Here is a 16399-nt window from a genome sequence, read left to right on the forward strand (position 1 = left end):
ACTAATCAGCACCCATGGAACTCAAAACCCCAACTCAGGGGTGCTGAAAACAGAACTGAGGTTGTCAAACTAACGCAACGAAACATGATCCAGGAAACTGGTCATAACAGTACCCCCCTTTTAAGGCCAGATGTCCCCTGAAAAAAACTAAGAGAAAGTTAAAAAGCCATGGGAGGACGGAGGAAGGACTTGGTGGTGGGTCGCCGGGCCAAGTATACCCGGAATCGAAATGGTAACGGCGTAACGTGTTGAATGGAAGCAACTAAAGCAGGCAGACCTTGTGTGGCGAAATACAGGAATAAGTAGCTCTCTGATTAGTTCTCTCATTAGTGCCCATGAGCAGGTGAGTGTCCCGAACACTAAACAGAGGCAGCTGAAACTAATCAGCACCCATGGAAACCAAAACACCAACCCAGGGCTGCTGAAAACAGAACTGAGGTAGTTGAACTAACGGAACAAAACATGATCCTGGAAACGGATCACAACAGTACCCCCCCCCCCCCCCCCCGCCCCCCCCTTTAAGGCCAGATGTCCCCTGAAAAAAACTAAGAGAAAGTTAAAAAGTCATGGGAGGAGACCATCTGTGGCGAACTACAGGAATAAGTAGCTCTCTGATTAGCTCTCTGATTTGTGCCCAGGAGCAGGTGTGCGTCCCGAACACTAATCAGAGGCAGGTGAAACTAATCAGCACCCATGGAAACCAAAACACAAACCCAGGGGTGCTGAAAACAGAACTGAGGAAGTCAAACTAACAGAACAACTGGCAACGGATCATAACAAATTGTTTGCGTTTGAATTTTGTGAACCACATTTTCTAATTCAATATTAATTGAATAAACATGTGTGAGCAAAATCTGTGTGATTAAAAAGTGAGTTTCTTCAAATACAGTGTTTTGAAACGCAATGTGTAAAAATTCAGTGTATTCAAAAAACTAAGGGTGCAAACATATTCATTGCTTCAAAACTCAATACTCACTCAAAGTAAGTTAAGCAATCGGTCCTGTCACAGAACCATTTTTAATTTACCTGGAGTGAGTCTTAAATTTGAAGAAGTATTTCTGCAATTAATTATTTTACATTGAATTCTTATACACAGAATTTTAATACATTAATTTTTGCACTTCATTTTTATATTTTTATGTTATATTTTTATACACAGAATTTTAATACATTAATTTTTTCACTGCATTTTTATATATTTTTTGTATTATATTTTTATAGACTGAATAAGTAACTGTTTTACGTTGAATTCTTATACACTGATTTTAAATAACCTATACACTGAATTTTAATACACTGATTTTTTTTTACACTGAATTCTAAAACACTGTATACATTGAATTTTTATACGCTCTATTTTTACAAACTGAATTTTTAAACACAATTTTTTCTCACAATTTTTCATTCAATGAGATTGTCAGCATAATTTGATGTAAAAAAAAAAAAAATTAAATTCACAACATTCAAATGCAAAATAAATGATGCTATATAAATTCAGTGTCCAAAAGAAAGCTTCGGTAATAAAGACACAACTTAACCTCTAAAAACTATAGTCATACATGCACATACAGTATAATATGTGTATTGCTTTGGAGGTCCGTCACAGCCAGATCTCCTCACTGCTTGTGCTGTTCACTTTGTAGATGTAACCCACCATGGGATATCTGGCAAACCCTGGGAGAGAACACACGGTGTAGAAAATCAAATACCAACACTATTCGGACTTTGAATAAAGAATGCAATAGCAAGATCTGACCTCTGGCAGCATACGCTAAAGACAAGTCTTCATCCTCCTCTTCTTTCTTCTTCTGTCCGCCACCGCTTTGCTGTGCAGTCTCCCGTGCTATAGGTAGTAATGAAGTATTATTGGCGCAATGGAGGACATTTTTAAAAAGTCTAAGCAAGATACACTAACTTTGAAGTTGTACAATAGTAAATCTTGAATGAGGCACAAGACGTTGATACAATGTTGATTATACATAAAACTGACTTTGAAACAACGTTGCAAAATAGTTGTGTTTGTAAATACGTTGACGTCTAACTTCAGATCCACTTTGTTGGCTGGGAAATTCAATGGTAAAATCAATATCAGAACCCAACGTCGATTAAACGTCGTCAAAAAGAATGTTGTTCCAACGTCAGGACCGCATTCAACAAGTTCTTGAAGTTGTTTTAATGTATTTTGCCTGCTGGGGTACTTTGGAGCACTTTTTGAGCCAATAATAGAGGTGTTTCAATCTGATATTGTTATTGGATGTCGGCTTGATATCAGGCCTGTATCGGCTTGTACTTGAAAATCTCCGATACAAGCAGTCCTGCAGTGTGTGTGTGCTTGTGCAAAACTGAACAGCCAGGTAACATCTACATGTCCACCAATAAGCACACAAGTTTGAGCTTTCCTTGCATTTTTTGCCTACTAGGAGCTTGCAGCTACACAACAGCTAAGCACACAATAGCACATGAGCTAGACATATATCAGTAAATAAGTACCTTTTTTTTGTTTGTTTGTTTTTTGATGCAGCTGTTACATGTACTGTAATATTATTGTACGTGGTAATTGTAAAGTGAAGTGAATTCTATTTATATAGCGCTTTTCTCTAGTGACTCAAAGCGCTTTTATGTAGTGAAACCCAATATCTAAGTTACATTTAAACCAGTGTGGGTGGAACTGAGAGCAGGTGGGTAAAGTGTCTTGCCCAAGGACACAACGGCAGTGACTAGGATGGTGGAAACGAGGGTTGAACCTGGAACCCTTAAGTTGCTGCCACGGCCACTCTACCAACTGAGCTATACCGCCCCCATTAATTGGAATGTGTTACATATTGTATATATTACAAACCCCATTTCCATATGAGTTGGGAAATTGTGTTAGATGTAAATATAAATGGAATACAATGATTTGCAAATCCTTTTCAACCCATATTCAATTGAATGCACTGCAAAGACAACATATTTGATGTTCAAACTCATAAACTTTATTTTTTTTTTGCAAATAATAATCAATTTAGGGTTTCATGGCTGCAACACGTGCCAAAGTAGTTGGGAAAGGGCATGTTCACCACTGTGTTACATCACCTTTTCTTTTAACAACACTCAATAAACGTTTGGGAACTGAGGAAACTAATTGTTGAAGCTTTGAAAGTGGAATTCTTTCCCATTCTTGTTTTATGTAGAGCTTCAGTCGTTCAACAGTCTGGGGTCTCCGCTGTCGTATTTTACGCTTCTTAATGCGCCACACATTTTCCATGGGAGACAGGTCTGGACTGCAGGCGGGCCAGGAAAGTACCCACACTCTTTTTTTTACGAAGCCACACTGTTGTAACACGTGGCTTGGCATTGTCTTGCTGAAATAAGCAGGAGCGTCCACGAAAAAGACGGCGGTTAGATGACAGCATATGTTGTTCCAAAACCTGTATGTACCTTTCAGCATTAATGGTGCCTTCACAGATGTGTAAGTTACCCATGCCTTGGGCACTAATACACCCCCATACCATCACAGATGCTGGCTTTAGAACTTTCCGTCGATAACAGTCTGGATGATTCGCTTCCCCTTTGGTCCGGATGACACAATGTCGAATATTTCCAAAAACAATTTGAAATGTGGACTCGTCAGACCACAGAACACTTTTCCACTTTGCAACAGTCTATCTTAGATGATCTCGGGCCCAGAGAAGCCGGCTGCGTTTCTGGATGTTGTTGATAAATGGCTTTCGCTTTGCATAGTAGAGCTTTAACTTGCACTTACAGATATAGCGACAAACTGTATTTAGTGACAGTGGTGTTCTGAAGTGTTCCTGAGCCCATGTGGTGATATCCTTTAGAGATTGATGTCAGTTTTTGATACAGTGCTGTCTGAAGGATCGAAGGTCACGGTCATTCAATGTTGGTTTCCGGCTATGCCGCTTTCGTGGAGTGATTTCTCCAGATTCTCTGAAACTTTTGATGATAATATGGACCGTAGATTTTGAAATCTCTAAATTTCTTACAATTGCACTTTAAGAAACGTTGTTCTTGAACTGTTTGACTATTTGCTCACGCAGTTGTGGACAAAGGGGTGTACCTCGCCCCATCCTTTCTTTTGAAAGACTGAGCATTTTTTGGGAAGCTGTTTTTGTACCCAATCATGGCACCCACCTGTTCCCAATTAGCCTGCACACCTGTGGGATGTTCCAAATAAGTGTTTGATGAGCATTCCTCAACTTTATCAGTATTTATTGCCACCTTTCCCAACTTCTTTGTCACGTGTAGCTGGCATCAAATTCTACGAAGCCACGCTGTTGTATCAGTTGGCTTGGCATTGTTTTGCTGAAATAAGTAGGGGCGTCCATGATAACATTGCTTGGATGACAACATATGTTGCTCCAAAACCTGTATGGACCATTCAGCATTACAGATGTGTAAGTTACCCATGCCTTGGGCACTAATGCACCCCCATATCATCACAGATGCTGGCTTTTAAACTTTGCGCCTATAACAATCCAGATGGTTATTTTCCTCTGTGTTCCAGAGGACACCACGTCCACAGTTTCCAAATATAATTTGAAATGTGGACTCGTCAGACCACAGAACACTTTTCCACTTTGCATCAGTCCATCTTAGATGAGCTCGGGCCCAGCGAAGCCAGCGGCGTTCCTTGGTGTTGTTGATAAACGGGTTTGGCTTTGCATAGCAGAGTTTTAACTTGCACTTACATATGTAGCAACCAACTGTAGTAACTGACAGTGGTTTTATGAAGTGTTCCTGAGCCCATGTAGTGATATACTTTACACACTGATGTCGGTTTTTGATGCAGTACCGCCTGAGGGAGCAAAGGTCCGTAATATCATCGCTTGCGTGCAGTATTTTCTCAAGATTCTCTGAACCTTTTGATGATTTTACGGACAGTAGATGGTAAAATCCCTAAATTCCTTGCAATAGTTCGTTGAGAAATGTTGTTCTAAAATTGTTTGACATTTTGCTTACAAATTGGTGACCCTCGCCCCATCCTTGTTTGTGAATTAATTAGCATTTCATGGAAGCTGCTTTTATACCCAATCATGGCACCCACCTGTTCCCAATTAGCCTGCACACCTGTGGGATGTTCCACATACGTGTTTGATGAGTATTTCTCAACTTTATCTGTATTTATTGCCACCTTTCCCAACTTCTTTGTCACGTGTTGCTGGCATCAAATTCTAAAGTTAATGATTTTTTGCACAAAAAAAAATGTTTATCAGTTTGAACATCAAATATGTTGTCTTTGTAGCATATTCAACTGAATATGGGTTGAAAATGATTTGCAAATCATTGTATTCCGTTTGGGCTTCACGGTGGCAGAGGGGTTAGTGCGTCTGCCTCACAATACGAAGGTCCTGCAGTCCTGGGTTCAAATCCAGGCTCGGGATCTTTCTGTGTGGAGTTTGCATGTTCTCCCCGTGAATGCGTGGGTTCCATCCGGGTACTACGGCTTCCTCCCACTTCCAAAGACATGCACCTGGGGATAGGTTGATTGGCAACACTAAATTGGCCCTAGTGTGTGAATGTGAGTGTGAATGTTGTCTGTCTATCTGTGTTGGCCCTGCGATGAGGTGGCGACTTGTCCAGGGTGTACCCTGCCTTCCGCCCGATTGTAGCTGAGATAGGCGCCAGCGCCCCCCGCGACCCCGAAAGGGAATAAGCGGTAGAAAATGGATGGATGGATGTATTCCGTTTATATTTACATCTAACACAATTTCCCAACTCATATGCAAACAGGGTTTGTATATAAAAATATAATATATCAGTATATATTATATATGCATTATATATATAATATGTAAACACTACATATATTTCATACTTTATATTGCTACTATGGTACATTTTTTAGTCTACTTTATACCCTTTCCATCCTTGTAACTGAGCTACTGTGTGGAACAATTTTCCTTGGTGATCAATAAAGTTTGTCTAAGTCTAAGTCTAAGTCTAAATATTGCAGTCTAAAACAGGACATCCGTCCATATAAACAAGTATCGAATAATTATAGTTTCTTATTACTTACTACCTCTCCAAGGCGGGAAGCGTGTTAGAAAGTATACAGTAACAAACGTGTCCGCATCATTCAACTTATTGATCTTAGTTTAATGAATTATTGTGGCCACTAAATGTCGCCAAAAAGAAACAATTACCACTGCACTTCAACTTAAATACAGAATAAGAATAAACCGATTATTGTTTAATACCTAGCATTGTTCTTTGTTCAAACCTTTACTAATTTTTCACACTACATTCGTAGTTCATGTTAGTATCGTCCATCCATCCATCCATTTTCTACCGCCTATTCCCTTTTGGGGATGCGGGGGGGCGCTGGCGCCTATCTCAGCTACAATCGGGCGGAAGGCAGGGTACACCCTGGACAAGTCGCCACCTCATCGTTAGTATCGTATCGGATGAAAATGGGCATCGGCCAATACAGGCCTGTATCGATTAACAAAGATACATTATTTGTACAACATAAAAACTAACTCAGACCAATTTAAGTTAATTGTGTCACATTTTTTATAATCACATAAAAAAGGGGCTACCACTATCACTTTTGTGATGTATCGTACCGCAGAATAGGTGGGCAGGGATAACAACATAACTGCTATGAGATATGTGATCAGTCTACTGTATGTGACAACTATATCATCTGAAGTCCAATGCAAAATATGAATATTAGGCTTTTGGTTTCCCGGCTGGCCTGGGAACGCCTCGGGATCCCCCAGGAAGAGCTAGACGAAGTGGCTGAGGAGAGTAAGTCCGGGCTTCCCTGCTTAGCCTGCTGCCCCCGCGACCCAACCTCGGATAAGCGGAAGAAGATGGATGGATGGATAGATGGATGGATGGATGGATGGGTTTAAGTTCAAGACTCACCTTTTTTCAACGTGCTGAGGTCATGGAGCTGCATGTTGGAGGGCAGCGACATGTTCTCTCTTGGGATGTAAGCCCTCACTGCTTTAAGGTTGGTCGATTCACTGTGAAAATAAATAAAGACGTGCCAAAGTGTGTTTACGTCGCATTAGCTTGTTTAGTGTACAAACAATACATAAAAACAATGTTTGTGAAAAAATGATTGAACTGTGGTTGGGCTGCAGTATAGATGTGTTTTTTTACTATTGTAATGCATCAAGCACCATTGATTGATTAAGACTTTTATTAGTAGATTGCACAGTTCAACATATTCCGTACAATTGACCACTAAATAGCAGGGGCGTCGCCAGACATATTTCACTGGGGCACGTGCCCCACTGTTGATCTTTAGTGCCCAAGTAAAAATTTCACCAATAAAAAAAAAACGCATCAGAGTTTTAAGTCTACATAACATAGACAACAGCGCACATACTACTTAGTATGCTAATTGATTGCTACTGTATTCACTCCACGAAACAGTGAGCACATGGCTAATTAATATGGTAATTTATTCACGTGTGGATCGAGACTTCAGTTGAGAGAGAGAGGGGGGGGGGGGATTCGAATCACTGCGTGAGGTAGGTAACGTTAGCCAACAACAATTTGTTAATTACAATATTTTGATTTTGATTTGACTCAAACTGTAACTCCTAGATGGATTTAAGAAAGTTATTCGCCCGCAGCAGAGAAGAAGCGAGGAATGAGAGATGTAAGTGAAGTCCTAGCTAGCTAGGCAACATCATTGTCTTAAGTTGATGCTAAGTTAGCTAATGTTATTCCTTGTATCAAGACAAACATATTCATTTGCTGTACGAGCTGTCGGGGGAATTTCCAATGAACATGAAACATAATGTTGGTTATTGTCTGCTGGTTCTGCATCAATGATGATTTGGAGTAAGCATGTGTGAGTTGAGTGCTTCTCAAATGGTTTATCTTCAGGAAGAAAAACATTTTTCCATATCAAGTCGTGAGCCAAATTTTTAAAACATTAAGGTTTATTTCACAGAAAAATAGCACAGTAGACTTGTCTTGTTAATCGGTGTGACTTTGACTAAAATAATCTTGTTTTGTCACCAGAAAAATGGCTACAGCTAAAGCATCTGGTTTTGTTTCCAGAAATAATAGTAACATTTCTGTATTTGTTTTCAGAAAGATGGCTGAAAATATCGGGTTTAGATTTTTTTTAAATATATTTCCATGTCTGTCCTGAGTCCTCCTCCAACTTGTTAGTCTGTTTGCCTTTTGCTAAAATAAATCACTAATAGTCACTAGAAAAATGGCTAAAAATATCTGGTTTTGTTGCCACAATTTGATTTTCATGCACACGTGACTGCGACTCACTGAAAATGACACACAGTCCACTTTTATGTCACAACCCACCAGTTGGGAACCACTGTACGAGCTGTCGGGGGAATTTCCAATGAACATGAAACATAATGTTGGTTATTGTCTGCTGGTTCTGCATCAATGATGATTTAGTAACTGTATAAGAGTTACTGTAATATTTCCATGTCTGTCCAGAGTGATTGACCACTTCGCAAAAATGAAAACGAGACGTTAGTTTACTTCTCAGAAAATGATTCCCTGAACAGACACACAACATTTGTTCATTTATTCTACTACTGTGGCTTTATTGTTTTGTGTATATTTTATAGTTTTGTGTATCTGAAATAGGATTAGCCACATTGCCATAAATGGAAATTAAATAATATAAAAGAACCCAGAGATGTAGGGGTGCTTTATTTTTGTTTTACTTTTGTAGATGTTAAATTTGCAGATGATTACTGCAATATATATTTCAAAAAGATTCATTGCTCTTCCTTTTTGCTTTTACCAGTAGCAGTTTAGAAGTCTGGAGTAAAAAAGTGCACAAGTAGGTCAAATGCATTAGTTAATTTCAGGTGGTTAATCAAAGATCCATACAACATAATCTGATATGATTTCATAGTTTACAGCACTATTTATGTATTTTTTTATGATAAATAAGTTTTTTCTTGTGGGCTTTGCACGCTCACATTAATTATTTGTGCCCCAGGTGTGCCCCAGTACAGTATGAGGTCTAGTGACGCCCCTGCTAAATGGTAACACCCGAATAAGTTTTTCAACTTGTTTAAGTCGGGGTCCACGTTAATCAATTAATGGTACAACCAATGTTTAGCTAACTCATCACTATAAACATTATATTTTAAGTGTCACTGTTAAGAAATCTCAAATTGCTTTGTACTTTTTGCAAATACTTTTATTTTGAAGCATTTTGTCGGACTGTCTCACTTCCGCTTCCTCATTTACTTGTATTACTAAAGGTAACTTGTTTTCTCTTTGTTGCTTGCAATAGGTGCGCCAATACCTGACAATGTGAGTATTTTGATATTGTACAAGACACATTTGAAGTTTTTAGAGCCATCACCTAGTTGTGCTTAATATTTTAGTGGGGTACTAAGACCATAGTAGGCGAAATTCTAGCTGTGTTGTTCAGGAGCTACCAGCTAGCATCTCACTGTTAATAATTTGTGTATTGCTTTGTGGCAAGTGGGCTACTGTTGATTTATTTTTATTTTTTCATAAAACACACAATTTCAAAAATATTTTGATATGTTTTCCGTGTCCACACTTTTCTATTCAGAACTGCATATTTGTGTGTCATTTTAGTGCAACATATTTCCATTACACTACAAAGAAGTGTTTTTCAAACCAAATTATGCAGTTTTTCGAATTATGTAAAGACATATTGCATGGAGACGGCTTGGCTAAGTTGGTAGAGTGGCCGTGCCAGCAATCTGAGGGTTACTGGTTCAATCCCCACCTTCTACCATCTTAGTCACGTCCGTTGTGTCCTTGGGCAAGACACTTCACCCTTGCTCTAGATGGGACCTGGTTAGCGCCTTGCATGGCAGCTCCTGCCGTCAGTGTGTGAATGGGCGAATGTGGAAATACTGTCAAAGCGCTTTGGGCTCCTTAAAAGGGGTAGAAAAGCGCTATACAAGTACAACCATTTACCATTTTTTACCATATTACACTGCTCCTTCGCTTGGAAAGGAGCCAGCTTAGGTGGTTCGGGCATCTCGTGCAGATGCCTCACGAGCGTCTCCCTAGGGAGGTCCTCGTTGCACGTCCCACTGGGAGGAGACCCCGCGGCAGGCCAAGGACCAGGTGGGGGTATTCGCGTCGGGATCACCCAGGAGGAAGTTGTTAATGTTGCTCTGGAGAGGAAAGTCTGGGGGTCTCTGCTGGAGCTGTTGTCCCCGCGATCCGATTCCGGATAAGCGGTTGAAGATGGATGGATATTACACAAAGAGGCGATGTACATTCATCCATCCATCTTCTTCCGCTTCCGAGTCGCAGTGGCAGCAGCCTAAGCAGGGAAGCCCAGACTTTCCTCTCCCCAGCCACTTTGTCCAGCTCTTTCCAGGGGATCCCGAGGCATTCCCAGTCCAGCCGGGAGACACAGTCTTCCCAACGTGTCCTGGGTCATCCTTGTGGCCTCCTACTGGTTGGACGTGCCCTAAACACCTCCCTAGGGAGGGGTTCGGGTTGCATGCTCACGATGCCCGAACCACCTCATCTGGCTCCTCTCGATGTTGAGGAGCAGCAGCTTTACTTTGAGCTCCCCCCAGATGGCAGAGCTTCTCACCCTATCTCTAAGGAAGAGCCCCGCCACCCGGCGGAGGAAACTAATTTTGGCCGCTTGTACCCGTGAGCTTGTCCTTTCGGTCATAACCCAAAGCTCATGACCATAGGTGAGGATGGGAACGTAGATTGACTGGAAAATTGAGAGCTTTGCCTTCCAGCTCAGCTCCTTCTTCAGCACAACGGGACGATACAGCGTCCGCATAACTGAAGACGCCGCACCGATCCCCCTGTCGATCTCACGATCCACTCTTGCCTAACTCGTGAACAAGAATCCGAGGTACTTGAACTCCTCCACTTGGGGCAAGATCTCCTCCCCAACCCGGAAATGGCATTCCACCCTTTTCCGGGCGAGAACCATGGACTCGGACTTGGAGGTGCTGATTCTCATCCCAGTCGCTTTACACTCGGCTACGAACCAATCCAGTGAGAGATAGATAACAGGCGATGTGCCAAACAATTTAGATGCAAAATTTCGTTAACGCATATGTGTTTATATTTGGGGGGGCGTATGCGATGGTATGCGATACAGTTCCGAACTGTTCCTACGGCCTACACTGGAAAATTCACACTTACGGGCACATGCAATTACAAGCTACTTTCGGTTTCCCACGGTCCCTGCCCTCTTGGCGAGGTGGAAACTAACGCTACTCCAGCGCTTGCTTCATATGTAAACACTGAGTTACCGTCTTATAAATGTGACATTTTCTGCCGTGTCTGCATAATTTTTATGCCGCCATGTCTTTTTATTACGTCTACCAGTTGGGTGCTGACGCCAAACATCGATATGAGGAAAAGGGCTGTAAAATTGCCCTTACGAGCATCCTGCCAATGTGTGGATTGATTGATGGATTTGATTATCAGTCAAACCAGAACTATTCAACAAGGAGATTACATTAAGAAACGCAATTCTACACAGTAGTGTGCAGTTGTATATTTATGATTTAACAAGGGCAATGGCACGGAACCTCATTTAGCATCGTTCAGGCGGTTTTCTCTTACAACTAAACACTATATTTTGTTTAAATATTGTATAAAAAAAAAAAATCCGTAAAAAAATAAAGAAATTCAGTGTTTACGACACAGCATGTTTTCCAGGTCTCCAGCGTTTGCCTGTCCTTGTCAGTTGCTTGACAGCATGAAGCCACTTGGTGATCTCTTTCTAAACGGAAAATTGTAAAATGACAACTTCTCTCCTCGATTCCTATTATGATTGTTACAGTACACTGCCTCACAGCTTTTAGGCATGATGACAATTGATGAGAAAACCGAAAAAGCCAAGAAGAAACTGCCGATACGTGCGATTACCTCGGAAAACAACGTGCAAATGAAGGCTTCGCTTGACCGTGGTAAATCGGAAGTAGCTCGAAATTCTGTGCGCCTGTGGAGCGTGTTTTGAGAAAATATGTAAAATGGACAAAGACCAGTGGAAGACACAAGCAGCGATTTCACACTGATCCAACTCTTACTGTGATGTTTGTAAATATATTTCTTAAATGTTAACTATCTTATTTTGTAAGGCCATGTCATTTTAGTTTGTTTCTGGTGGGACAATTTAGTTAGATGCACAGGTAGATTTCTTCCTGTTTTTGTCCAAACAAGGACAGATAGGAAAGCCATCAGGGTTTGAGCAAACGTCGCAATCTGTTTACATCTTTAACACAGGACTGACAAATCAATGTCGAAATCGTAGTGAATTTAGGCTTTTTCTCTAACAGGTTTTAGCACATTTTGTAATGCCCACTTTTAACTCCAAAATGGGTCAGACCTGCATCACCTACAGAAGACTGGAGGCAACGTTGTGTGTTTTGGTAGCATCTTCATCTCCAATCACGATGTTTTTGCAGGCGCCAGCGCCCCCCGTGACCCCGAAAGGGAATAAGCGGTAGAAAATGGATGGATGGATGGATGTAAAGGAATGATCAAATATGTCTGCCAGATGCTTTGTTGCAGGTTGTAGCAATTCAACTAAAGGGGTTGGTCCACATGACTGGAATATGAGGCAAGTATGGACCTCTCCAGTCAAATTGACTCATGCAAAATGGAACGGACTAAGACAAGAGGAGTGTAATTTGTGCTAAATGTAATTTGTGGTTAAAAAAAAAAAAAAAAAATATATATATATATATATATATATATATATAACTCAAAACTTCCTTTCACATGTTCCTATCTTCCCAAAATCTTTCATGGTGGGTTGGGGACTGGGGTGTTAGTTGGGACCCAACAGAATGAATACTGCAGCACCTTTATCTCCCTCTTGTGGTGAAAAATGACAACAGTCATGACTTCCTTAAAGGAGCCAAGTGTAATCATTTCATGTCAAGTCATCATTAGATGGCCCTGATATGTCAAAAGGCATTAATAAATCATGTTCTTTTTTAATACCTCTACAGCTGATAACAGTAATTCAACCGAGATATTACATTTACAGCCTTGAAATCTAATTATTGTTTTCATTTTGATGTCCCGCCCTCTACCGTTTGACCAATTAGAAAGTCTGTGAGTGAGTTACATCCAGGTTGGCAGTTTTGCACCGCCCTCTTCGTCTGGCTACTGCCACTGGTAAAGTTACGAAACATGTCAGACCTTAGTAAATCTAAAAGGCCTTGTTACGATTCTCAACTTATTCATGACAAAGCCAGGAACAAAACAAGAATTTGTATGGGGGATGCCGTTGAAAGATGGACACGATCGAAGGCGGATAAGATTATTTATTTTACACCAAACTGGCTAATTTTCGCCTTGCTAAGTAAGTAAGGCATTTACATTTTCTTAATTCATGTGATAACTGGAAATGGACATTTCGTATGTAAACTATATTGTCCAATACAGTCTATGATCTTGTCTAACAAAGCTGGTATGTTCATTGAACAAATGCTTAGCATGCTAGCCAGGTCAATGACACATCGACATACAGGCTAACGGGAAAAATATATGACCGTTAGACTGTATGTCGATGTGTAATCTGTTAGGTTCGTCCCTGACAGTTTGGTTAGGTTTTAGTTTTTCCTCTGTATCTTTGTTTCCTGTCAGCGCTTTTATTTGGGTTATTTCCTGCTGTTCTCCCTGAGCGCTGTTTCCCCTCAGCTGCGGCTGATTGGCACCTGGCCACACCTGGTGTCAATCAGCCGACTGCTATTTGAACCTGTTTTGTCCTCCAGTCAGATGCTGGATTATTGTCGTGTCGATGTCACCACTACCTGTCAATGTTATTATTACTTATCGTTGTAGCTCTGTTTACTTCTGTTCACTCTGTTCATGCCATAGTTCCTTCTTGTCACAGTAAGTGTTTTTGTTCATAGCCAAGTTAGTTATCCGCCTCGTGCGCGCCTTTTGTTTGTACCTTTTTGTGTGTTCTTGTTTTAGTGATAAATTAAATCATGTTTACCTGCAAAATGCCTGCCGCCTTCTCTGCATCTTGGGGTTCGTCACAAACTCAACCTGACATAATTGAGCTGAAAGGGCAAAATATATTTTCGACAAATAAAACCTATGTGGATATGGGTAGTATCAGTGCCTATTTCGTTAATACGCTGAGGAAATGGGTTGTAACATTAGCGCAGCTGTCATGGCAATGTGAAACGTATGAAGACAGCCAAATCACATGATAAAATAATTCCTCATTCGGGTTTGCATATTGTGGACCACATGTACCAAGTTATATGGTAATCTGAAACATTTGAAATAGTAGCCTATAGGCATACCTTGGTAACAAGTCTCCTCTTTAGTTTTGGGTGTACATTAGTCTGCTAAGCATGCTCTTCTTATTTTCACCAGTTTAACCATTGCTAGCGTTGGTTATAGTTTGTTTTAGTCTTTGTTTTCTGATAGTACTGACAATAACCATATGATTGGCATTTGTTGTGATATTGTACGCAGGCATGACGTAATTATTCCTGAACATTTCTGTGTAAAATGTGTGGGTTAGAAATGTGTTATTGACAAAAGGCTTGTCTATTCAGCTGTTATGGTCCTAGCACCTCAACCCCTATTAAAAGGCAGTGGAAGTTTGAAGTTCCTTGGAGTAGCCCAGTCGATCGAGATGGATTTGGCTGAGTATCTGGCAACCTCAGTCAGGGAGAGGGGGAGGGGACTAAAGAATTGCAGTACCTTTTCTGGCCAGTTTATTACATATACAGTATAATCCGTTCATGAATGAGTGAGATAGGCCCCAGCGACCCCAAAAGGGAATAAGCGGTAGAAATGGATGGATGGATGAATGAGTATATCTGTTTGGCCACCGTGTTCAATGGAGAAATCTGATCTACAAAATTTGCAGGCAGCATACCCCTTTCCCTTCGAGCTGTCCTGGATGAACTGAAATTATTTTTTTCCAATCATTTTGTAACTTGCAAGCGTACTTCTTCTGACTTTTCGTCGCTATGTCTCTTCTTCGTTCTTCTGCTACGTCTCTGTTATGTTTTTGGGCATTACTACTTGCCGTAGTTTTGAAACAATGCATGATGGGAATCCAGATGTTGTGTGTCAGTGTATTAACGTGCCTGCTGGAATAAACACACGCTGAGATGGGTTGTAGATAAACCTATGGATAACGGAGACATATATAATAGTCTCCTTTTTGGGTGAGAGAGGACGCTAAAGGCAGTGCCTTTAAGGCACGCTCCCAATATTGTTGTCCGGATGGAAATCGGGAGAAATTTGGGGAATGATTGCCCCGGGAGATTTTCGGGAGGGGCACTGAAATTTGGGAGTCTCCCGGGAAAATCGGGAGGGTTGGCAAGTATGCATATGGCTCTTTTAAGCATGCTTATATATTGCCATTCCTCTGAGGTTGTACCTCACATCTCTTTCTGTGATTAAACTTTAAATACTTGCAGGCAATTGATAACGTCTTGTGTTAAACAAAATAAGCCCTGTCAAGTATTCCCCCCAAGTCAGGAAATGTTTACAGTTTTTACCTTTTCTTGGTCATCACAATCTCCACTGAATCATCTGTAACAAAATACAGTGAGTCTAATTATAAGGTGCTCACGAACATAAAGGGATACATGTCTTTCCAAGGGACTTGCTCTTTGTTTTTTGCATGAGGCAGAGGACAATCAGGCTGAGGATGAGAAGAGCCATGAAGGCCATCGCCCCGCCAGTTACGATTCCCAGCATCGGCACTTCCACACGAGACTGCAGGAACTCTGGAGGAGAGACAGTAAGTAAGGCTGTACCGAAGGTAAACACCAGTTTTTCAAATACAGCCCTGGTTTGCCACGCCAGTGACCTGCCAGTGTGAGGTTGCTTTGCGCCGTGCCCACGCTGTTGCTGGCGTTCAGCGAGATATTCCTCGATTGGCTGCTGAGCATCACTTTCAGCGTGTGATTGGTCAGCCAGGGGTAGTTGTGCGAGTCGAGTAGGAGGACGTCCGAAGTGTTCGCCACCAGCTGGCCGGCCTGGTCCACGAAGGCGAAGGTGGCAGGCGGGTTGGACTGAACCAGAGCAAAGAGGACTAAGAAGAGGCCCGGGTCTGAGGTTTCACTGTAGTGTGCGTTGACCCGCAGGATCTTAGGCTGAACTAGAAGGCATAGCAAAGGATGACTCAGCACTTTGATCACTGGTAGAAACATTGCAGACCTCCCCCAAGGCCAAGCAATAGTATCAGTGGGCGCTTCGATTATAGATAGATGGATTGATGTATCGATAACAGCATGGGCGGCAAACACTGGCCCGCGGGCCAAATTTGGCCCGCCGTACAATTTCATTTGGCCCTTGAGGCAATATCAAATTAACATTAGAGCTGGCCCGCCTTTAGCGTTGTCTACAATATGTTGTCACGTCCGCTTTTACTCCATACAAACAGCGTGCCGGCCAAGTCACATGATTTATGCGACTTGGACACACACTTAAGTGA

The 16399-nt window shown here is 41.4% G+C and overlaps 1 protein-coding gene across 1 annotated transcript in view; it reads right to left on the reverse strand.

The window, feature by feature from the left end:
* Positions 1–520: 520 nt before the first annotated feature.
* Positions 521–16399, reverse strand: part of LOC133564573 (transmembrane protein 25) — a 30710-nt gene continuing 14831 nt past the window's right edge. Inside the window, exons 4-9 of the mRNA XM_061918954.1 lie at positions 15773–16063; positions 15558–15689; positions 15459–15492; positions 6874–6974; positions 1757–1843; positions 521–1674 (exon numbers count right to left, since the gene is read on the reverse strand). Coding sequence (XP_061774938.1) covers positions 1601–1674; positions 1757–1843; positions 6874–6974; positions 15459–15492; positions 15558–15689; positions 15773–16063 — 719 coding nt within the window. The 3' untranslated portion in view covers positions 521–1600. The remainder of the gene's footprint in view (positions 1675–1756; positions 1844–6873; positions 6975–15458; positions 15493–15557; positions 15690–15772; positions 16064–16399) is intronic.

The sequence above is a fragment of the Nerophis ophidion genome, linkage group LG13, assembly GCF_033978795.1.
Source record: "Nerophis ophidion isolate RoL-2023_Sa linkage group LG13, RoL_Noph_v1.0, whole genome shotgun sequence".
Lineage (NCBI taxonomy): Eukaryota > Metazoa > Chordata > Actinopteri > Syngnathiformes > Syngnathidae > Nerophis > Nerophis ophidion.